General features: G+C 34.0%; 3 protein-coding genes across 3 annotated transcripts; all 3 read left to right on the top strand.

Annotated features, from left to right (window-relative positions):
* Nucleotides 1-10: 10 nt before the first annotated feature.
* LOC149732444 (distal membrane arm assembly component 2-like) lies at nt 11-3589 on the top strand. The gene is made up of 7 exons (XM_089883792.1): nt 11-241; nt 543-649; nt 783-926; nt 1293-1394; nt 1758-1932; nt 2327-2498; nt 2974-3589. Exons 1-7 carry the CDS (start codon nt 11-13, stop codon nt 3177-3179), a joined length of 1137 nt encoding a protein of 378 aa, XP_089739918.1. The 3' UTR covers nt 3180-3589.
* On the top strand, nt 3565-11918 carry LOC149732443 (NT-3 growth factor receptor-like). The gene is made up of 14 exons (XM_089883107.1): nt 3565-3693; nt 3870-3972; nt 4153-4325; nt 4663-4799; nt 5402-5591; nt 6025-6059; nt 6617-6663; nt 7041-7220; nt 7808-8004; nt 8321-8435; nt 8884-9018; nt 9741-9872; nt 10222-10372; nt 10733-11918. Exons 1-14 carry the CDS (start codon nt 3618-3620, stop codon nt 10922-10924), a joined length of 1863 nt encoding a protein of 620 aa, XP_089739233.1. The 5' UTR covers nt 3565-3617; the 3' UTR covers nt 10925-11918.
* Nucleotides 11919-12051: 133 nt separating this feature from the next.
* Nucleotides 12052-23285, top strand: LOC149732442 (tyrosine-protein kinase JAK2-like). The gene is made up of 28 exons (XM_089883788.1): nt 12052-13116; nt 13318-13371; nt 13487-13536; nt 13605-13658; nt 13980-14248; nt 14402-14443; nt 14519-14588; nt 14793-14947; nt 15260-15372; nt 15688-15881; nt 16105-16200; nt 16644-16801; nt 17118-17241; nt 17479-17665; nt 17974-18062; nt 18283-18414; nt 18665-18817; nt 19009-19095; nt 19466-19594; nt 19853-20041; nt 20313-20517; nt 20745-20854; nt 21050-21108; nt 21461-21600; nt 21905-22038; nt 22202-22389; nt 22639-22840; nt 23014-23285. Exons 1-28 carry the CDS (start codon nt 12981-12983, stop codon nt 23113-23115), a joined length of 3621 nt encoding a protein of 1206 aa, XP_089739914.1. The 5' UTR covers nt 12052-12980; the 3' UTR covers nt 23116-23285.
* Nucleotides 23286-24696: the final 1411 nt, after the last annotated feature.

Raw genomic sequence — 24696 nt, 5'->3', positions numbered from 1 at the left:
TTTAAATATCATGAATGTAATAGCTTTGCGACTACGTTTTGCTGTGAAACCCACATTACCAATATGCAGTCGTTGCATGCAAGGTTTCTATTCAACACAAACTTTACAAAAGGAACCAACTTCATCTATTATTCCCAAACATGAGACAAACATACAACAAGTTATTCCTGACTTTCCCAATGTAATTATGAAAGATACAAACTCTGCTGTGGGATTCTGGAAAACGGAAAAAGGTTTAAAAGTAAGGGACACTTATGACTGTTTCAACTTTTATGTTTATTAGTTATACTGTCTGAAAAACCTGTTAAGACAGCTTATAAATAAATTCTAGTGGTGCTTGTAATTATTGATTGTGTAAAATTGTTTTTAACACAGTTTTGCAGTTATTTGTTACTAGGCTTAAACATAGGTAGAAACATAGAAGCGTAGTGAAAAAAAGAAGTTGTGTGAAAAAAAGAAAACCTGTGTCATAAGTTGCGCTTCACTAGTAGATATATTTGTATATATATAGATGTGTGTGATATTCATTGAATGTTGTTTAGATAAAAGACAAGATACTCACCAACACAGGGAGAGGTTTGAGGTTGCTCGTCTCCATTGAAAGATATAACAATATGTGGGAAAGTTGTTTATTACAAGAAGACAACACGTAAGAATCTGATTTCATTTGCCTGCTACGAAAATATAACAGACAAAAAGCAAGTCCAAAAAATAGTTTTTTGCCCAAATGGCATCGTCACTGTTTTATTCAACTAGAATCCATTTTTTCCCTTTTTACTCAGACTTTTCCGATTAAATGAGTTTGACGAAATATTATACACTCGTCATGGAGCAGAGTGGGCTGCGTGTTTGCTCATATTGAGACTCGGTGGCGCTGTTAAGCTGGTGACGGACGATAGGTGGATTGATGATGCGGCACATTTCAGGTTTGAATTATAATTATTAATTAGTCAGCACTTTTCTAGACAATAGGAAAGTTAAATATTTTGTACAGATCAATAAACCAATGGAAAGAACTTTTCTTATTTGCCAGACTTGATTCTATTAAATTCGATTCATTATTGATATTTTTTTGTTTGTATTTTAAACTCTTTTTCCATGACATATAAACACCACAATATAAGTCTATGACGTATGTAACTACTCACTAAGCACTAATGTCTTCTGCTTTCATAAGTTATGGTGTGAAGTATTGCGTCACACTTACTTTCCCATGGGAATTTATGCCATTTGCCTGAAAACCACAAACCACTGGAACATTCTTTTGACATTATCTAATTCCCTTCCACTAGAACACCAAAGAAGAAGGATTGTACAATTGATGCGATTGACCTTAGAAATACTTGTGTAACATACGATGGATTGCAACACTTAAATAGACTGGGTTATGTCAGGTAAGATATATTTTATATTCAATACTTAATATTATTAAACTCATAAAAAATCAATAAAAGACTGCAGCATTGGCAAAAGCAATACATTTGGTTGAAGCATATGGCCTAAAACCCAAGTCCTAAGACAGTGTAACTGGAACGTCCCTACTCTGATAGCAACAGTTTATACCATGGGACCTTTTAGCCCACACTTTAATTTTCCGCATCTGTTTACTGTTATTCTTAAATAAAAAAAATAAAAAACTAACACTACTCAACAATACATACTAAACTACTATTTTTTGTCAGTTAGTAAATTTCTTTGCATGACCTCTGTGTCTTCTTCCAAGACACAGAGTGTAAGAAACCCTTGATTTTATCCAGGTACTTAAACGTTGGTGATTGCGAGCACTTCACCAACGAATGCATGGCACGCCTACACCCACTAGCTGACACATTAGAATACCTGGATGTCAGTGGAACTCAAGTTTCTCCTGAAGGTTTAACTTTTCTCAGGATATTTCCTCATTTAAAGTGGATCAACCTTAGTAGGTTAAAGGTAAATATTTCAATCTTAGTGTATATAAAACAAAAAGAAGTGGTGTGAATGTGATAATGTAATCAATGATAAAACAATACATATAACATGCATCAAGGCTTAATTGTAAATCCAATACTTTGTAGGCAAACCATTAGGAAGGCATGGGGGACATTTTCCCCCCAACTTTTGAAACCGGATGACACTTATATTATATCCTTAAGTTTAAAAACTAAAACAGCATTTACTTTGTTGTTAAGGGTTTTTACAAATAAGTGAAGCCAAAGTTAACAGTATCCACATTAGTCAACACTGCTTTTGTAAGAACACTATTTTAAAAGACACTTTATGTAACAATTTGTTCAGTCTGTATGGGCGTATGAAATTTCATTTCTTCACCCTTCTATATACACAGAACCCTGACAAGTTAGAAGCATTGCTACCATTCCTATATGAGATCCTACCACCTGAATGTGTTGTAGTGTTAAATGATGAGATACCAGCTTCAAGATATGGGAGTCCTATTCCTTTCAGGAGTTCCAGAGATCCCAACAGAGATGACAAGTTTGAAAAGAATCCTAACATAGGTAAGATTGTATTGTGTATCTTTATATGCTTGTACATCCTACAATTTATTATACAATAGGACTCGGACGGTAGTCAGACACAGATGCATAGTGTAACTACTAATGCCTCATGCTTACTGTCGAGTGATAACATGGCTGTTTTTTTACTTCAGAAATTGTTTGTCCTCTTACTCCAGAAACACATGGTGTATTCATACACATCATGCCCATTGTCAAGTTATAGCATGGGTATCTTCTTACACACCATACACACTGAAACACACATGGTGTGTTCATACACTTTATGCTCACTGTGAGTTATAACGGTGTCCTTTTATACACTAGAAATTCATGGTGTATTTAAACACACCTAATGCTCACTGTCAAGTTATAACTGGGTATCTTCATATACATCAGATACATATTGTGTTTTCATACACCCCATGCCTACGTATAAGTTATAACTTCATTCACCATGTAAATCCCTGCCACACAGGTGATATTGTTGCCTTCAATGAAATCTATGGCGAGAATGCTATAAGATTACAAGACGTCACCCACATACACCAGATGTGGAAAACACCTTTGCAAACACCAAAGAGACAGAAATACCTCTCAGCAATGAACACAAATACCAAGATAGGAATAAAGACATTGGTTAAATATATTAAGAAAGCAGAAAAATATCCACCCTTGTTATAAACTGGAAATCTTCTTTTTAATTCTTAGGAAATTTTCATTTCTCTGTTATAATAATATTGTGTGTACTATGGTGCTAAAAATTTCAATGTTGTTTATATTTTTTCTTAAACTTCCAAAACTGGCAACCTACCTTTTATCCCTTAGAAGCATGTTGTGTTACAAACTACTACATTGTATATTTATTTACTTCGGTATTAGGCCAAATGTGACCCAGTGCTACACCAGAGGATCTCACCCTTACAGAATAAAATGTTTTTGCTGCAGACCTATTTGCCAAGTTCACTTGTAAAATTGAAAGGTTTTGTTTTTTGTGTGATTTATTTTAAGAAATACCAAGTTCATGTTTAGTATCTGTTATACTGTATCCAATTCTCTTTCCTTGCGTTTAAATAATCCCAACTTTTCACAGATGATAAATATTAGGCTAGAACATTTAAAATGTTTCTTGGAAATATAATATTAGTGATAGTGTCGTGTTATGTGTCTCAAGTGCATGGACTATCTGACAGAATTGGTAAGTTTACTTTAAATTTACTCAAAATTTTGTAAAAATGGTAACTGGACAGTATATGGGTTATAATGACTGTTGTTGAGTGGTAGGCATTATTGTGGCAAATCCCTGATATTTTCTAAATGACACAATGAACATCTGGTGATTACAATTGTTCTTATATTGTTTCTATGTTGCAGCTCCACGTATCACACGAGGGCCAGGGGTTGAGGAGGCTTCTGTTGGGGAAGTTGTGAAGTTTTATTGCAGTGTACGTGGAGACCCTATGCCAACTATAACTTGGTGAGTTGCGCACGATGTTGAGACATTCCTAGATCCTAGTTCATCTGTGCTCACAGTCAAGAGTGTCCAGTTATAATATTGGTATCTTCTTATACACCAGACACAGCAGACGTAACCACCCATACCCAGTGTCAATGTTTTAACCTAACCACATTACAAGCTTTGTTGTATTCCTCCAAGGTCACACAACAACAACCCAATCTATAGTGGTTCTAACTTCACACTACTTGAAGATGGAAATATTTTAAGAGTTCAAGTCTCTTCTAAAACATTTCAAGGACAATATTGTTGCCATGCCGATAACGGACACAGAATAACACCACAGTCATGTGGAGCTCTACATATTAAACATGGTAAATAATTTTAATTTAGTGTTCAAAGCAACTATTGTTTTTTTCAATGCTAGCTTGAGTTTTGTTAGCCCTTAGTAATGTTCTTCTGTTGTGTATTAGTTTTGCTTAAATTTGCTGAAATACCTTTTTATGCCAGTATTTTTATTCATCAATATTTTAATTTATCAATATGTATTATTTTGCAATCATATCTAAAAGAAACAAAGCCCCTATTCATAGTTAGTTAATAATTGCTCTGTAGCCTAATTACAGTTACTATTGTAAAATGTTTCTTCTACATTCACATTTCTCTCTGCTTATGCCATTTATTTATATTGATCTCCTTCTAACATTACAGCACCCCATGCTACTATATCACCACTTATACTTGAGATAAAGCAAGGGGCCACCACTACATTACACTGCACACTAACTGGCCGTCCCACTCCAACTTTATACTGGTATCATAATAATCAGTCTCTACCTTGCCATAAGGTTTGTATTTTAAATAATAAGTCAAGGGATTTAGGTCATGTTATAGTATTTTATTTTCATTGGGCATTTATAATTTTTGTGGACATAACCTGAGGTGGCAGAGTAGGCAGGCCAGCCTTTTCTACACTGCATTAATCAGTGAACACTACAACCCATAGGTTGAGTTGGTTTCACAGAAATGGGTGTCTAACTATTCCTGCCTCCCCTGTGTTTTAAAAAGTTTGACGCCCATGTTTGTGCCTTATATGTATTACACCAACACCCAGGGTATTACCCAAGGCAGCTTATAGACACTGAATGATGTAGATTCTATAAGGGTGGGTCTTTAATAAGGTACACATGGGACCTGAATTAGTGAATTGTAGGTATATTACCCATCTGCCATGGGTGCTACCATTTAGATCCTACTGAACTAGTTTATGGACACTTCATAAATACGTATTCCATAAGGGTGAGGTCTATAATAAAGTTCATTGAAGTCTACATGTAGATTTTTAAAAACAGGCATTTAATTAATAAAACATCCGTATATAATTATATGAATCATTTTTTTGTTATTATGTGAATCATTTTTTTGTTAACTAATTAAATACAACTTGCAGAAGACAGGTTTTGTGCTAACTGCAAACAAACTTTGCCGAAACATTGAATTTTCTGGAATGGATTTAATTATTCGCCAAATATCGATTGAAGACACGGGTACCTATCAATGTGTGGGGTGGAATTTACTTGGAAAAGGTTTTTCACCTACAGCTCATCTCATCTTAGCTAAACCAATAAAAGCGAAACCAGGTTTGTATGGTTGGGTATTTAGATCTAGAAGTTTACAGTGACATTCAACAAATCAATTTGGTGCCGGTAAAATGGCTTTGTGCTTATAATTGCAATGTAAATATAACTTTGGGAAAAAGTGCGTTTTGGTGGCATTAGCCATCCATATATTTTTATTACTAACTTTTCCTTACTGTTCCTTACTTTATTGCAACAAAACTTTATTTTGTTTCTTTGTAATATTCCTGTTTCTTCTTTTTTCCTGCTCATTCTCCCCCTGCTCTTCCTCCTCTTGCTCATTTCTCTCACTTCATCTCAGATACAGGGTAAGCTACTTCTTCCTTTAATTTTTTTATACATAACATTTCTACCATGCATAACACAAATGTCTACCATGGTTTTGGTGTTTTATCTTCTGTATAATTTAAGCTAATATGGGTTTCTTTATTTGCAGAAGAATTAAAGTTACCACAACCACTACCATTAATGGTAAGTACAATATACTTCATATTATTTAAATCTCCTAGAAATACTCTGTCTGTTTTACAAATACAGTAAAACTGTCATGGAAAGGTAGAAATAGTGTCACCTTAATACTATATTACTTAGCTAGTAGCTTATACAGATTATATTAGAGTTACTCAAACTTTTCAGACTAACTGCGCTATTTGATCTTTTGTTTACAAAACCGAATATATTTTACTCAGATGTTACTTTTTACAAAACGCATGAATTCTCATAGCATTTAGCCAGTATCACATAGCATATAGACAGTATAAAAACATGGGTATTCAATGAATGTATTTAAACATCATAACAATACATATGAATTTTTCCATGTATACAGAAATCCCACAAGACAAAGTAGGAAGTAACGTTCTTCTATGGGTTATGGGTTTCATGCTAGCCATTGTAGTGGTTTCGATATTTGCCTGCGTCATCTACTTTGCTTGTAAGATGGGGTTTTTCAAACGGTGCAGAAGACAGCGTAATATGTGAGGGTTAATATAGAAATTGAATACTTTATTACTTTGTTTTACTTGTAGTTTGCTACTGTGACCCAGTGGTTAAGTGATTGTATCGTAACCAAAAGGTAACGGGTTCAATGCTCAATACGGATACCGATATGGCATATATGTCTAAAGGTGGCTGTACACAGTATCCGGCATGCGAATTCGCTTGCGAAGTCGTATGCAAACCCGTGTCCAATTCCGCATGCGAAATCGGGACAAAACAAACAAAACGGACAAATTCGGGATACTGTGTACAGCCACCTTAAGTGTTTTGGATAATGGGCCAAATTTGGCCTAAATCCTAGGTCCTTGTACAAGAACATCACCCCATATAGAATAGATTAATTTCATATGTTTTCTTGAATAACACTGCCATTGCCCTGTTGCACAAGGATTAGGTTTTTTCATTCATTTTTCCAAGGCACACAACATTTACCATTATTCCCTTCTACCACAGCATCACGCAAGCCAGTTCATCCACTCACGAGTTTGAGATGTTTAGAAATGGTTTAACGAACCATATGGACTTTCCATGTGTGGTGCAATCTACTGTACACACACTGGAGTACCCGTGGTATAAACTTAAGTTTCTCAAAGAAATTGGGGAAGGAGTGTTTGGCAAGGTTTATGAAGCAAGGTAAAGGTTTTGTAATGGTGTCAAACTTTGTCCTTATTCCAGCTGGGTATTAGGGTAATGGGTTAACTCTGATTTAAATCCAAGGTACTGTGTTCTGATCTAGTGTAGAAATGAAATATTTTGAGGGGTTGCCACTACCATTCCCACAGTCGAGTTGCTGAAGCTACTGCACTGTGTGGAGAGGGGTACTACCCTTTTCCCATTATTCAGTAGGGTGGGGAAAGATAGGACACCTTTTTATCCTATTTTCTTGTCTCATCTGGTATAAACAAAGAACAATCAATAAATTATAAAGCCCTATTCTCAGCACGGCTCTCTTAGAACATTGTTAATTGAACATTGTTAATTGTTTAAAAGACGATCAAATTGGAATATTGTGTGCTAAAGATGTCCCATCTTACCCCACAGTACTATGTCTTTGGGTTTTTCCTCCCACAAAAAATGAAGGAAATTTCCTTAAACTCTTGGTTCACCGTATGATACAAAATCTATAACACATTATCACAGCTATGCATTTTAAGATTAGAATATTATGTGCAAAAAGTAACCCATCTATACTACCATTCAGTAATCTTTCTTCTAACCAGGGCATTTGGGTTGTTTGAACATGAGGATGAAATATCAGTTGCAGTGAAATCTCTACAAACAGTAAGTCTCACCTCACGTAGTGATATGTTAAGGGAAGCAGTTTCTTTACATAAGTTCCGTCATCCCAACATTGTTCAATTGCTTGGTGTTTGTTTTGAAGAGTGCCAACATTATCGAGAACTTGTGGATCAGTATGGTACGTATGGTATTCGTAACTGTATAAATATATATGTGATAAATGCCTTGAAACTTGCTCTGATCTGATTTTCATAAAGTTGGACGATTTTATAGCGAAATAAAAGTCAGGATCAAGGCTAAAAGTTGAGATTCTATTTGAAAAAGAGACTGATAATGCAAAATTAAGTAAAATATTTCATAGAACTTAATTCTTATGGTCTCCGTAGAATGGAAGTTAGGAATAACAAATACTTACTTTTTGGTTTTACCTGTTTATTACAGTGCAAAAATTTGATACACTATTCTAAAATGTTCTGACATATGATTATTTCCAGGTTATATTGGACCAGAACCCCCATTCTTATTATTTGAGTTTGTTGATGGTGGAGACTTATGTGCTTACCTGCGTGCTCATGGTCCTTACAAACAAATCTTTAAAAAACAGAATTGGTAATTTAGTTTAATAATTCCTAACGATATATAATATATACCTTTTGAAAATTAACTGCATTTGGTATTTAGTCAAATTTAACTTAAAGTGCATATTGTTAGTTAAATCAGTGAATCAACCAATTTAAAAACCTTATAAATTAGTTTTGCTCTATAATGCAGTCAGTTGCGCTACTGTTTGAGATCTTTTTATTTTTCTAATGTACTTCACTTTACATTGCTAATTAGTAATTACCTTTAAATTTACACTACTTTTTACGTTTGACATGTGGTGTATGAAACACTGGCATGAGGTGTATGGAACAGAACACCTATGTTATAACGACTATCATTTTCCAGCCACGCAAGTTACATTGCAAAGTAACAAAGTTACCACATTGCAAGATACATTCATTTTAAACATAAAAGCTCCCGAACCCATTTTATCACCATACCATCCACAACATAGGCATGGCAAACAACCAACACCACCCCCAACCAACACTATGGATGAACAAAACTTATCTTCAATAGATCGCTTGAATATGACATTACAAATATCATCAGGGATGGAATATTTGGCTGAACAACAGTTTGTACACAGGTTTTCTAATACTCATGTACATAATATGTTTAAATGGTCAAATAGCAAGTTGGCAGTATTAATTCAACCCCTATATACTGTACATAAGTATGTTTTTGTTTTCAATATAAGGCATTCTAGATCCTTTAGGTGTGCCTGGCCATAGGATTTTACCCATATTTCCATTATGCATGACCCAAAATTTAAGCGATTCGACCACAAATGTTCATCTATTTACATGGGGCTAAATTGATCATAGACATAATATAAATATGTACATATATAGCTAAATTTAATATATTTTATGTTTTTAATACAAATACAGGATGCAGATTAAAGAACAAATTTTCAAGTAGTTGTGTAGATTTATTAAAGCTTAAAAGTGACTTGAAGTTTTTAAGTTGTATAAATAAACTGGGACTAAGCAGAAAAATACGTTTAAAAATTCCCGTTGCTAGGGTAAACAATCGGCGAAATTAGCCCCATTTGGTTGCCCTGTAAGATTTCTATGGTGATGAAATAACTCATGTTTATATACGGACTCTGATCCAGAATAAATAATTTTTGATCTATTACACACTAAACAATTAACTTCACCCATTAAATTTGTTCCATTACAAGTGTAGGTTGGAACATATTATCTGGCTCGCATTAGGCAACAGCACCTTTACACATAAACCCCTAATTCCCAATTACTTTTTTTCAACTTTTAATTGCTGTAACACTTTGTATATATTTTATAGAGATCTTGCAACAAGGAATTGCTTATATTCCCCTGCCACTTCTACTGTAAAGATTGCCGACTTTGGCTTGTCACGAAATATGTACTCCTCTGATTACTACAGAGCTGGTGATGTAGAATCTGTCCCTGTGAGGTAACAATGCATATTATGACCATTAGGATTAATGCTCATATTGTTATATTTGTTTATTTTTGTCTCCATTTGAAAAAAAGACTGACTGGGACATTTAAGCGAAATTTTTAAATTTTAGTATACAGTTGCTTGGACTTGACTTTTGCCTGTTACGTTTCATAGCACCCGGTCCTTATTTTATTTCTCTACAAGAATTGTTTAACACTATAGGCATCAGATCAGTTTCAGATTCACGGAATTTATTACATTTAAAAAAATATATATTCTTATTATATATAATGAACATATTATAATCTCATATGTCACTTAATGCACATTGCAGCGCATTATATAATATCATACACCATAGATGGATGGCCCCGGAATCTATCATGTATGGCAAGTACAGCTCTAACTCTGATATCTGGGCATTTGGTGTTACAATGTGGGAGATATACACCAATGCTATACAACCTTATTTTGGGTTGACCAATCAACAAGTGATACATACTGTTGTCCAGGTAAAATTGTTTGTTGTTTTAACAAAAGTGATGTATGAATTGTATCTCATATTCTCATGCTCTCTGTTTAACGTAGGTGTCTTCTTATAAACAGACACATGTGGTGTATTCATACATCTTATGCTGTTTGTTAAGTTATAATATGAGTGTCTTCTTATGCACCAAACACCATAGGTGCCAAACACATGAAAACTAGTGAAGGCTGCGATAGTTCAAACCTAATTCAAATTCTCTTTATGGGTTCAACTTGCAATGATTACTGATTGATGCAAAATTCCAGGTTTGGCCAGACAAACATAGTGTATTCATGCACCTCAAGCTTGATGTGTTTATGTAAGTTCTAACATTTCTCCCAACCAGGGTGGAGTTCTCTCCAAGCCCGAGGCTGCCCCCTTGTGGGCATACAAGTTAATGTGTCTATGTTGGGCAAGCGAGCCAAAGAATCGTCCAAACTTCACCGTTCTGTCATCTGTTTTAAAGTCGGCTTTCTGTAAAGCACAAGGAATAACATTGGTGCAAACTCATGAGGAATCTTCCTATCTTGATATTTAGTTTGTGTTGCATAGGGTTATGTGAATAGCTGCAAATTATGTGTAATATGGGACAGATTGTGCTTGGTGTTCGGATAGTTTAAGTAACATAATATTGATGTAAGAAAAATGGTATCTTCTAAATGTAAAACATTAGTTTAAACTCAAAAAATCGATATAAATTGTAGCTACCAGTTTTCAGATTTGGTTTTATGGGTTACCAGGTATCTCATATCATTTTTGATTTACAGGTATAGAATATGTTCATGTTTTGCTTTACATGCTACATAGATTCTAAATTAGTATAAAATTTAGTGAAATATATATGGTTAGAAAATAAGTTTGCTTATGTTTGACTCCTATGTTGCCATGGTAACAGGCTTGGAATTTTTTATTTGTGTTTTGTTTGCATACATAGTCATACAGTACATATTTACCAATGATAGCATTAGCAATATATTAATATCAAGGTTCAGGTACAAATATATAAATATACATTAACAAATAATTAAGCCAACACATATCTTGCTGACGTGACTTGCAAGAAGGATAATTGAATTATAAAGTGCTTTTGTTAGGGCAAGGTGATTAATTTGTAATTTATTATTGATTTATTAAATATTTGTACATCGTTTATTTGCACAGTGCTTTAGTCATTTTTAGTATCTGTATGACTTTCTTTGCATGTAAATGCTATTCTACATAAGTTTGGTGCTGTGGTACGCCAGGGGTACTAGGTAGGATATAGAACAATATTGGCCTATTAGTGCTATTATTCAGACCCCACTGAGGCCGTTCATAGATACTCAATGAACCCACAAGATGTTGTAATAACTAATAGTAATAATCTTACCATGTACCTATAGATAGCCTTGCATCTTATATATGCTGCATTTAATGTTTTTTCATGCCTTGCCTTATGTTTGTTTTAAGAATGTGTATTATTATTTAAACACTATCATGCTGATAAGATTTAAGATCAATTATTCAAACATTAAAAAATCATGTTGCACAGATTTAACCTTGTGGGTGGTTGTTTTTCTGTATGGCTTACCATTTTAATAACTTATTGGTAACCATTGGGTTGTGGCAAAGACCATTAAATGTCTTGCCCAAAGATACTTACGCCCACAACAATACCTGCATGTCTAACTTTAAGATAGCAAGAGGAATATGCAAAGTCGATTTACTTTAATATGTCGCCAGTCACATCTCAGTGTCAACATTACAACCTTAGTATCAGAGTAGTTTTGTTTGACCAACCAACAAAATTTATTTTACACCCAGAGTGCCTTTTAAAGTTAATGATTAAAAACTTATTGGAAAGCCCCGAGAACAACAGGTTCTAAATTGAATGTTTCTCATAAAAATGATTTATAAAAAGGCATGTAAGTTACACCACAGTTCATTGTAGGTCAGTTTTTCTGTGATAATTAGCATGTAGTTGCTTCGGTGTAACCAACCAACATTTGTTGTTTTATTGTTTCAGGTTTGTTTAGTTCCAGATAAGAGATTAACTGCTAAATGATTTTTATCTATTGCGGTTTTAGTTTGGTTTCATGAAACTTTGATTTCATTTAATATTTAGGCTAATTTAAAGATAAATGAAGCTTTTTTACTTATTTTGCTAAAACATTCTGTTTAATAATTATAAATTATTCGAATTAAGAGAAGTCTGTTATATCATAAAACAATAGTACAATCATTGATTCCATTTTCTGTGCTAATTCATAGTATATGATTGTATCATATGCTAGTATTCTATTAGAAAGGTGCATGTACCATGAAGTATAACTAATACTTGTTTGCACACAATTGTTAAGTAGAAAAAGTGCATACAAATTGTGTTTGCTTTTTAAGTTGGGGCATATGCTGCTGTTGTCACAAATCAAACAATGTTTATAAGCTTCACGTTTAATTATAAATCTTTTGTGTATGAGAACTTAGTAGCGTTAAAAGTAAATCTATCATATTTATAAAATGTTTTAAAACTTAAGTAATTGAGACTTTAGGCATTAAATTTTAAGCTTATAAATTATGTGAGACTGCTATGCTTAAAATTTGACTAAACAAAGAAAATGGACAGAAGGTTATCCATCGTATCTTCTCCATCAAGTGTGGCTTCCTATTGTCATATGGTACCAGAGACCAATGAGGGTTCATCGCAGCCAGTTGAATTAAATACTTTGGTTGATGTTAATGTAAATGAAAATGGTAAGAACAAATACAGATAATTGATAAATAAAAGATTTAAAATTATGTCAGTCAGTTTTTTTTTTACTTTTTGGTTTTATATGAGGTTTTGTTTTATTTTTTAAAGTTATTAAATTAAGCTATTTGGTTCAGAATGTCTTAAGCTCCACTCCCATATTTTAATTCTCACATTCATTTACCCCAATTTAACTGTCTGTTTAGATCTTGTCCACCCATATCATGCATCATTGGAAGAGGAAGAAACACCCTTATCTGGTAAGTATTTGTTTGATTTGGTAACAAAATTGATTCCAAGGACTCAAACTCAGTGGTCGAAAGTCTAGGCATGCCAAGAACAGTTGAAACAACTTTTAATCTATTTTTCTCACAGCACAATTTGAGGAGGTTCATCTCAGGATACAATCATTTGCTCCAAAAGAGGTTTGTTGAAGAAGTTAGGCATGTTTGACAGTTCTACGTATTTCTCAATAACTTTTCCTATATTTTAGGCAACTTTAAATGGTTTGATTGAAAATGTACTTCAGGAACATCTTCATAATGATGTGAGTGACTTGTACTTGTCTTTTTGTTTTGTGTTAAGGATATCATTTTAATAAACATATATAGAAAGTTGTGGTATAGCAGTACAGCTATTGCCCTAAATACAGCATCACTATAGTGGTCACTAGTAGGTTTTCGCAACAGTCAGCAATTTTAAAAACACCTAGGGCCTACTTAGTTACAAATGTGGTACCTAGAAGGCCTGTTTTATAACTTTGAGTTATCCTGTCACTTTTTTCTATTAATCTTGTACCATCATTTGCATCTTTAGATTTAGTAATTATTTATTTTGGTTTTACAATGTTTTTTTTTGACCATTTCAGACAAATATTTTACACTGGAAAAGTGTCTTTGATCGATCAGATGAAAGGGTTACCAAAGATTTGAAAATCAATTCCGAACAATTGGTTCAATTCTGCGCAACATCCTGCTCTATATCTCCATCTAGTTCCCAGATGTTTGGTTTGTGGAATTCTCGGACAAACTCATGGATCAAACTATGGGAGCCAATCATTTTAAGACACCATGGCGATCAAACAGACCCAAATGTTGTCAACTTATTGGACAACGTGCACTTGGAATTCAAAATAAGGTTCAGTTAATATCATACCCAATTAAACAAGACCTGTAACAGTAGCATTTAAGCTGTTGTTCCATTTTCTACATAATATAGCATTCTGTTAATTATATTTTTCAAATATATTGAACTGTTTTGAATTACTTTTTCTCAATGAGATTTATTTAGGTTTTTCTTGAAAGCTTCGCGGAACACAGATACAAATAACAAGTAAGCAAACTGAAATTCTCTAGTTTATTATGCTGTGTTACTTTAAAGAAACAACAGTTTTTATTTTATTTTTAGCAACAGGATTCCACAAGAACCAAGTGTGTTTAATTATCTTTTCCATCAAACAAGACATAACTTCATACAGGTATGGACTTTAATTAATTGTTAAATGAATACCTTATGTAAAGCCTGACCATTTCTTGTGTTAAGAAAATTGCTGAACTCAGAACAAGTCTAACATCAGTTACAAAAATCTGTTGGCCCTTAATTGTAAGGGGTATACAGTTTACTCAGCTAGTTGTGTATTAATCTCAACCAAGTATTTTTACCTAAAAGTAAATATCTACAGCATGGGACATGGAAACAACATGAAATTGATGCAAAAACATTTGAAAGTTCAGCGCTGACATTAGCTGTTATTGATTTGTTGCATCTTTCGTTTCTGTTACGAAAAATTCCAAAAGAAGTTTTGAAAGCAATTGATGTCTCGAATTTATTGCCAAAGTAAGATTTCCCTAATTTTGTGTGCATTGTTTTATTTATTATATAATTTAATCAACAACGTTTTGTTGTAAAGTTTTTGTTTCAAGTTTGCCTGACAAAATATCTCACCTTTTCAGAATAGAATCTCTATTATTTGGTGTCTATAAACCGCCTTGGTAGGGATTTGATTATAGAACCCTTGGTGTTTAAGTAAGGAGATAAACTATGCTTAGATTCATAGCCCGCTGTTACAACTTCACTTGGAATAGAATATGTTTCCTTATCATCAATTCCATTTTTGGTTATTATGAACAATTTAAAAATCTTTTCCAGATCACTTCAACACAACTTGGATAAACAGTGGTTTATTGAAAAATACAAATGGAAGTTTATGGCCCAAAAACGATTGGCACATTTACTGAAAGAAACTTTTCCTAAAAATTCTAGTAAGTAATCACTGTTACAATTGCATTACTTTTATATATAACTAATAGCTCGGTCTCATTATTGTATCTCGCATTATTATTAAAGTGGAAACACTTTGCTTTGAGATTATTCCAGTATTTGATGTCTTTTTTTATGTGCATAATTGTACAAAAAAATCTGCTCTACAAAGTTGCATATGTGTTAAACTGTAAGCAAACGGGAGGTAGAAGAAATAGAAATCCTTTATTACAACTCTTAAGAATAAATTAGTAAAAACATTCTGACATACTGCAATCGAAAGCAACCAAAACTTACATTTCTATATTTATCTTCAGACATACAAGCAGATGAAGAACAAAATGAAAACATGGTGAGGTTTTTACAACTCAGTTACCTGCAGTGTATGGAATGTGAATTCCCAAGTCCAGGGAATGTGTTCACATTACTTCAACGTGGAAGACTTGTTGTTGTGTCCGGAGATGAAGGAATTAAAATAAAGAGGACACAGGATACTGAGAGTTCAGAAAATGTAAAAGAAACTTGGAATTTCTTAATCTTTGAATTTTATTGACAGTTTTATGTTTTCTACATATTATTGGTCAAATGATAGATTCTTATTTTGTTAATGGTCATTAGTGTACACAACTGCTTTAGTTAGATACACCTGTATCAAAATGTTTCTGTTATGCTACAGTAATTTGTCATATGAAAACTTATAAATTAACCGTTTTTAACAATACTCTTTGTTACAGAAGCTATGTTTGATCCCTTTAACTGAGCTAGCCAACGTTACGATTTCCAAAACTTCTCCAACAGTGTATTTGAGCAATCTACAAGGAAAACATGAGGTATTTTAAACACTGTGCTTTTTGAAGTTGTTCAAAAGACTCTTAACTTCTTAAACTATTTATAAAGACACACCTGTGCCATTGCTGTAAGATTTGTAAAACAAATATGTCTTTTTATTATGTGTATTTACTTTCAATAATAATACCCCACTTATCATGTCTAATGTTGTAATATAAATACTGCAAAATAAAATAAAAAAAACAGCTAAGTGTCACCATTGTTGGGTGTAAGCTTCATAGGTGAGACATTTACTGGCAATTACTGCAACATAGTGGTAACCAATGGGATGTCTAAGTCCTTATCCTTACATAAAACAATCACAGACAAAGTTACACATGTAATTAACTCATGTTATAACTTCTTTGCCCCGCCATGCAAGGATAACAAAGTGACATTCATTCATTCCATGGGCTTAATCTAACCAGTGTTCAATATATTGCAGGAACTTCATTTTAGTTCCATGGCTGAAGCTTTGTCATTTACTTCATGTGTTGATGGTTACTATCAAGTACTTGTGGATCCAACGCATTACCTTTGTAGGGATGTGGTTTCAAACATGAGGTTGATGTATGCAAGGTTGCATTGCTTCACAAATATAAGGTATGTGGGTTTATCTGGTACTTAATGTGATGATTAAATGTATGTTTGTGTCACTTACATGTATGCACTGAAGGCCCCACCCATGAGAAAGTAAATGACCAAACCAACCAAAAGTTATGTCTGCTTATTCACACACTGCAATAAGTTTAGCAACTACACTGTGTGCATGGGAGTGACACTATAAATAAGTTACTCAAGTTTCCACCCATAAATAAACAAACCAACCTAAAGTTATGTCCACTTATCCACACACTTCAATAGCTTCAGTAACTCTGTGTGCAAAAAAGTTTAACTAATCCTCACTATTCCACCACAGTCGTGCTGCCGGTGAAACCAGATTAAAAGAATATGTTTCATCTCAACCAACACCCTTACACCAATGTTGTTTACTTAGAAGATGTAACACAGAGTTTGAAAGTTTCTATCTCTCACTATGGCAGGTGGGTGAATTTAAGTTTGCAGAAGTAGGTCATTTTTTGCTCAATTCTAGGTTCCCTGGCATGTATCACCAAAAGGCCTCATCTATATAGCATAAAATAATCATTTACGTTTAGTTTGTCATATATGCACCTAGTCACAAAGGTAGTTAATGTACCAACAACTATAACTAGGGCAGGTTATAATAAAAACACAGCTGCCATTTACAAATTTTCTTATCTGTATGTTCACAATTACAGACCGACAAGACTTTTCATTTCAAAATTCACCGTGGAGAAAATAAATTATTTGGAATTTTTGGGCTCGGCGCTTCTTATAACTTTCAAAATGTTGAAGAACTCTTGGTGGCGCTAGAGAAAAACGAAGTGTGTGAAGATATCAAGACTGATGTGTTCATGGATCATAGGATATACCCAAGCACTCAAGGTAAGGGAATGATAATTGTGTGTCAGTGTGTTCTAGCAGTCTTGATTTTATATTTTTCATCAGTTTCTACATGGGTGCGGTCTTTGTCAGAAGACATGGAATTTAGGCCAGATTTGGCCCATTATCCTTTTAATCATTAATAGACGATAAAAATTCAAGTTTTGTTATAATTTGTTTAACCAAAAAGTTTACAAAAAATAGCCATTTACTAATACATTTGCTTATGTCGGTGTAAATCTACATTATGGCGAATGATTTCATAATTTATTGTGTTTCTGTCCATCGTTTTAAAACAATGTCTTAATTAGATCGACAACCAATTCTGTTCACAAAAAAGGTTGAAGTTGGGTCAGTGTTGCCACGCTGTGTTTCTCCTGAAGATATTCAAGAAATAAAGGTATGGAAACACTTCTAAACTAAATATATATAGGTATAAATGAATATTATCTTTGAAACATGTCCTAAAATTTCCTTGGACGTTTATTAAGGCCACAAAAGGCTGCTCAAGGCATTCCATTTTTAAAGGCCGATTGCTGCAAAATGCTTACTAAAACAAAAATTGTAAATAGTTTAATACAAATTTAAAGTTGTTTTGAATTAACAAAACTACTTTACAGACAATGCTATACCCTACCAAGCACACTCATTCCTACATCCATGTATACAAACCAACCAATAAGCTGGTGATGGTTCGTACACTGAATGAGATGGATCTTTATAGCAACCAAAGGAAAGATCTCTTAAATGAGGTTGGTGTATGTTGTTCATTGCAATAAATGCACCTATCCACACTTTTTTTAAATTAAAACAGAATTTATGTTATGTAACCAATATATGCCAATGCCTAAACCAGTATTTTTATTTGTGTTTGAATATTTATATAACTTTATGATAAAGTGGTTATGGTACAGTTTTATAATATCATCCTAAAATATTATGAATTATATAATATCTTAAACATTTAAATTGCTTTTGGTTGCATATTGTTTATTTTAACAGTCCTACCAAGAATCGCTGAAAATTCTATCAAAATGTGGCAACCATATTCATGTGATTACTTGGTTTGGTAACTCATCAGCCAACAAGGAAGTTTTAGAATATTCTAACTTTGGTTCAGTTACTGCTTATATGTTTAAAAGAGCAAAGGAAATGGTAGGTCTAGCTGTATTGAGGTTTTGTTAGGAAACAAACGTAATACTCAAGTCATCACAAAAGATATGTGACATTAAGCCTTTTGATTAAAAGCTTATCACAAAAGCTTTCTTTTTTTTGTGTCTTTTATTATATGGAGAAAATATATAAAAGTATACAAAACTTATGTATTATATAAAATTCATTTTTAGATCACACAACCAGATTTAAGAGTTGCCACCTCAGCTACTTGGTTAATGCAAGTAATTTACCAGCTCACTCATATCATGAACTATCTGGTAAGCTTAATATAACCCATGTTTCCTTACATTTAGATTCTATTCTATAATGGTAAGGTCTTCAATGAACCCCACTTTAGACTTTTAGGATGTGGGTGTATTGCTCCATTACGCCAAAATCATATTGCTACAATCTAGCAGGGCAGTTTATAGACTCAATAATATGGGTGAGGTCTTTAATGAAGCACACTTGTTATGTATGTATTATTTCCCCCTTACAACACCCAGTGTTCCAAACAAGGCAGTCTTGTATACTCATATAAATTCTAACCCTAAAGATTGTGATAGGGTCGCATAGAGTAATGAGTTTGATAGGTATCTCTATCTTTTTTCACCATAAAGATTAAAATCTTTGCTCCCACTCTTCTAGGAGGAGAGGAATCTTCCTCATGGAAGAATCTGTGGTGAACGACTCCATTTGTTTCGGGAGGATCCATGGATCAAACTCGCTGATCCGGAAGTTCAAGTTGATCTCGATGAGACGAAACAAAATAATCCGGTAAGGATTGAATGTTGTTAATAATCAATCTTTAATTTAAAAAAGATCCTTAAAACCCAGATTGTAATAAATTCAATCCCTTGTTATCTGAATTAGCTTATGTTTCTAGAAGTTGGTTTAAAAATCTAGTGTCTGGGAATATTCACAGTGTAGGTGGAATATTAAGTTATATATTATACACTAAGGTCTGTCAACTGGTGAATTTATTAAAAACCCACATTGTTTTCTTGTTTTTAATATTTTTTTTCGTTTTTTTAGAAAATTGTTCCAAACTTACTTCCTCCATGGCTGCCTTGTGAATTCAGTGAGATGTGCTCTACTACCACCCAGTGGAAACCCACACTTGCCGGAGATAAATGGAGCTTTGCTGTCACCGTGTGTGAGATTTCGATGGCAGCAGCAGACTTTAAAATTGATTACGACTTACCCCAAATTTCCGATGTTCAGGTTCATTGTTTAAACATTTAAATTTGATATTAAATGTGGGTCTGTACAGAATGCAAGTGTTTGCCAATGTACGGCTATTTTACTTATACATAAAGATATACTAGTTTCATTGCTTCATTATTTGTATTAAGACCCATTTGAGGACCTTGATTACTGACTATACATCAGTGGGTAATGGTTAACACATTAGTTATTTTTATTATTTGAATCTCAGACCATAAATTCTTTAAAAAGTTACAAATCACTGTTTTTACTTTGTAAAACTTTCTAGAAAAACTGTTACATGCAATCCAACCCAGTGCCCATACATGGTTGGTTAAATAGCATTGGAAAAACATCACTGGCAACACTGCTCAGAAGATGCTGGGATAAATTTCCACCAAAAAGACCAAGTTTTCGAATAATTCTTCAAACTGTGTCTCGTATTCTAAGGAGTGGGGAAAGTGAGAAATATGAGACAGTTGTTTCAAATACAGGTAATGCAAGCTCATACAATAATAAGCAACCCTTGTGGTTATAAAAGTCAATAGCATATATTATGTTTTATATGGCCAAGGTCTTCAATGGGGCAAATCTAAGACCTGGAATGTAAGTTTATTGCCACATTGGGTGCCCTATCTGGACTTTACTAGGGCAATTTTTGGACATCGAAAAATAGAGATTATATTCTCAATGGATAAGGTTTAACTCTAAATATGTATAGGTCAAGAATCTCACATCGTCCATAAAAGATGTATCGCTCAAATCACAGAATTCCCTCAAGAATTTATCTTTAGAGACAAGGATTTGACTTTTAGGCAACTTCTCGGAGAGGTACAGTTTGTTGTATTTATCTTTCTATAAATATTTCTACATACTAAAGTATTCATTGCCATTCTCCTGCTTTAAAATATTGTGAAAAGATAATAAATGTGGAGTTTTTTACCTAAATTAAATGTGTGTTAGTTATGTCATTGATACTTGATAGTATAAGTATATGCAGTAAAGCTGTGTTTGTTTTATTTGCAGGGTCAATTTGGGACAGTTTCTCTCCATCAGTATTGCCCCAGTGAAACTGCCAGTGCAAGGTAGGTGCTGCTGACACTTTTTACATGCATATTGTTCACCATGTAGCATTAATGCATTTGTTACTAGAAAGGGCTAAAGATGGGTGCTCTTTTTTTAAGGTTGTTTTAAACAAACAAAACGCCCTGTGTTCTAGGCTTGATGAAACTATCACTATGGTTTTGTTTGTCCTTGCAAGAAAGTTAAGCTTCTTTAATTCTTGTAAGCAGGCATGGGGGTGTGATACTGAGCACATTTGTTATAAAAAAATCTAAATTTATCGGGCAAGCTAGAACAAAAGAAGTGACATTAGTTGATTAAAGTCACATACAATGTATCATTGTGTTATTTCTGAATAGCCTTCTCTTTCTGCAGTGGCCACAGCACTTTTGCTGTCAAAAGATTCAAACCCGGTGAAAATAAGTTTCAATCTCATGTTGAAATAATAAGAGAGCTACAGACGATGATCTCACTTAAGCATGAGTATGTAGTGGAACTAAAGGGAATAGCATTACGTAAGTTAGTTTTTTGAGTATATTAAGAAATGTGATTATATGTGTTATACCAACTGTTATAGCCCACTTTTTCAACTTGGTCTCCTAACCAGTTATAGTTCCAAGAAATGCTATAGAACTTTAAAAGTAATTGGTAAATTCCACCAAACAACAGGAATTACTTAGCTGGCGATTCATAAATATAAAAATGTCCATCGATATGAAAAACTAATGAGCTAACTAGGTATTCCTTTACAAAGATGTAGTAATGATATGTACCTTCCTAATAAATGCAACATTACAAAACTTTTAATTGTATTTTTAGCATCAAATGGCATTGTGATGGAATACTTACCTATTGGTTCATTGTATAACTACATGATAAATCGGAAAAAACGAAAGGCACCGTTCAAATCTATAACAGGAGATCTATATCGGTATCTATATCAAATTGCACAGGTAATTTTGTCATTCTTTGTAACAGTAAGTAGTCAGTTTTGTTACATTCTATATTGGTGAGGTTTTGCAATGCTGCAAGCCAGGAAATATGAGATTTAGGACAAAGTTGGTCTATTGACCCTTTTTGCACAAAATTACATTATAAACATTATTTTAATCACAGGGTATGGTGGTATTGCAAGAACTACGAATCATTCACCGAGACTTAGCTGCACGAAACATTCTACTCGCAGCTGATTCAAACAGCAACAAAATGAAAGCTAAAATTTCTGATTTTGGACTTTCACGAAGCTTACCTAGTCACCAGGAAGAATACTTTGACGCTCAGATCCCATTATTGCCAATAAAGTGGTAAGCTTTATTTCTGGAGATATTATCGCATACCAAGGGTCCTGAAATTTAGGCCAGAGTTGACTGATTATACCTAAACAGTTTATTGGTATATTATTCTCCCAATAAACCTTTGTTTATAAAAAATTGTGAAAATAAAGCCTTTTATTCAAAGCTTGCTTGCGCATAGAACCTAATATCTTTTGGTTATACTACAAGTTTTCTTACCACTATACTATGGCGCCAATGTTAACTACTTTTGTATTACAGGCTTTCACCTGAGTGTTACAGAAATGAGAATCCACAGTTCAATCTTCAATCTGATGTGTGGGGGTATGGTGTTACAGCTTATGAAATTCTAGATAATATTCCTGATACTCTGTATGAGATGCAATGTGACGAACTTGTTAAAAGAATCAACATGGGTTGGAAATGGCCAAAACCTAAAGCTTGTCTGGATGATCATGCATGGGTGAGATTGTTGTAGAAAATGCAATAAAGGCTCTGTTTCCATAATCATACATATAAACTACATTTTAATGCTATTGCTCCAACCAAGTGCTCACTGATAGATAGTTCATGATTAAGCCAAGTCCTTATATTTTAATATCAATCCCTATTTAATGCTAATAAATTTGTAACCAGATGTATAAAATGATGCTGAAGTGTTGGCACATGAAACCTGAAGAAAGAATCACGTTCTCGGAGATTGTGAGATGTTTTCAGGAGCAATGTTTTGTGGAGTAAAGCTTTAACGAGAAGATTTTTGGTTATTGATGTGGATATCACTTTTGGAAAAAGATAAAAGGAAAATACTGCTGCAACTCGTTCTTTTGCTTTGTGCTACCAAATTAATACAGTTATGTACAATATTTTATTCATGGTGTTTTAATAAAAAGTTCATGTTTTTAGTTTGATTTGCTTTCATTTTGTTTGGTTCTGTAGCGGTTGATGTGGGAAAGCAGTAGATTAATCTTTAATTTAATGTCATTACAAAATATACTGAAGTCTCAAGATCGAGTGTGTGCAACTAACGTCCTTCTAATAACCGTTTTTCCGTGTACAACATTCTGGCAATCGTATAAATTTTACGTCTTCTTTGTGTAGGCTCAAAAGGAGACAATTACAGTATCATCAAAGCGTAGATAAAACACTCCCGATTCTTTTTATGTCCGTTTTCTAAATTTGTACTGACGTTGTATGCCCCAGGGTCAAATTATCTGGGCGTTTTACTATATTTTTACTGTGTGTTTTTGTTATAAAATAGTTGCCCAAATATTGGACATTACGCATTTGGACTAAACTTTTGGTGAACGTATTCTCGTGGCCTGTTTTCAGTCATCGTTGTTCGTCAATAAACGAGTCAAAAACCGTTGAGCGGGTGGTTTGTCTTTACTGCTGCGTCTAAGCAACCGAAAAGTAAGTTCACGGCGTCAACTATCAACCAAAGAAGGATCAACTACGCACGGAGTCAACGTCAACCGAGCCAATCAGCTACGTTTTTACGCCGCCCCCAACAATTGGTGACCTCTGAGCACGACCTTCCGACAACAGAACAACGGTGACGTTCCTTGTTTTTATTTACCTTTATTTATTCTTTTTAATTTTTTTTTTTCTTATTTTTATTCATTATGGCCCAAATTTTATCATTTTTAAAACGACCAAAGGGTAGATCTTTTAAACAATCTACGCCGTATGTCCCTGAGCGTTTTACAACTAACGCACCTAGCGCTACTAACCATTTCGTGATGACGTTTTCGCGAACAGTGGGTCTTTTGGGAACGCGCCTGTCGATAAGCCTAAAACGGTGGGTAGCTACGCGCCTGAACAACCTTCGCGGGTACAAGTTAACTCCCCCGATTTTGCTAGCCAAAGCACCGAAATGACTAGTGTGAGCAATGGTGTACTGGCTGCTGGAAACAATTCGCTTATCGATCTTAAAACTAGATTGCCCCCTTTTTGGCCTTCGTCTGTCCGCTTATGGTTGAGTACCGTTGAGACTATTTTTGACTGCAATAACGTCCAGAGTGAGCATGTACGTTTCACGCATACCATTTCAGCCCTAGGTCCCGAACAAGTAAGCCGAGTTGGGCATTTTATTATGCACCGTGACGTTGATAAACCTTATACTGCTCTTAAAATGGCATTGTTAAAATTATATGAATTTAATGAGGTACAGAGTTTCAACAAATTGTTACACGAGACTAGGTTAAATAATCGCCGTCCGAGCGAATTGTTGAGCGAAATGAGGTCGTTGTTGAGCAGTCACGGCGAGTACGGCGTCGTGGCTGAAAGTCTCTTAAAGAAATTGTTTGTCGAACGTTTGCC

This window comes from Ciona robusta, chromosome 8 (genome assembly GCF_009617815.1).
Source record: "Ciona robusta chromosome 8, ASM961781v2".
In the NCBI taxonomy this organism is placed as follows: domain Eukaryota; kingdom Metazoa; phylum Chordata; class Ascidiacea; order Phlebobranchia; family Cionidae; genus Ciona; species Ciona robusta.
This window is presented reverse-complemented; position numbering and strand designations above follow the sequence as displayed.

What these genes read in the sequence shown, in the direction of transcription:
- LOC149732444 (XM_089883792.1), top strand. Translation starts at nt 11, where the DNA reads ATGAATGTAATAGCTTTGCGACTACGTTTTGCTGTGAAACCCACATTA. An exon ending in AAACGGAAAAAGGTTTAAAA is followed by an intron (nt 242 to 542) that starts GTAAGGGACACT and finishes AATGTTGTTTAG; the next exon opens with ATAAAAGACAAGATACTCAC. An exon ending in GATGATGCGGCACATTTCAG is followed by an intron (nt 927 to 1,292) that starts GTTTGAATTATA and finishes CCCTTCCACTAG; the next exon opens with AACACCAAAGAAGAAGGATT.
- LOC149732443 (XM_089883107.1), top strand. Translation starts at nt 3,618, where the DNA reads ATGTTTCTTGGAAATATAATATTAGTGATAGTGTCGTGTTATGTGTCT. An exon ending in ACCAATAAAAGCGAAACCAG is followed by an intron (nt 5,592 to 6,024) that starts GTTTGTATGGTT and finishes CTTTATTTGCAG; the next exon opens with AAGAATTAAAGTTACCACAA. An exon ending in ATCTTTAAAAAACAGAATTG is followed by an intron (nt 8,436 to 8,883) that starts GTAATTTAGTTT and finishes TCCACAACATAG; the next exon opens with GCATGGCAAACAACCAACAC.
- LOC149732442 (XM_089883788.1), top strand. Translation starts at nt 12,981, where the DNA reads ATGGACAGAAGGTTATCCATCGTATCTTCTCCATCAAGTGTGGCTTCC. An exon ending in AACTTTTCCTAAAAATTCTA is followed by an intron (nt 15,373 to 15,687) that starts GTAAGTAATCAC and finishes ATTTATCTTCAG; the next exon opens with ACATACAAGCAGATGAAGAA. An exon ending in GTCTGGATGATCATGCATGG is followed by an intron (nt 22,841 to 23,013) that starts GTGAGATTGTTG and finishes ATTTGTAACCAG; the next exon opens with ATGTATAAAATGATGCTGAA.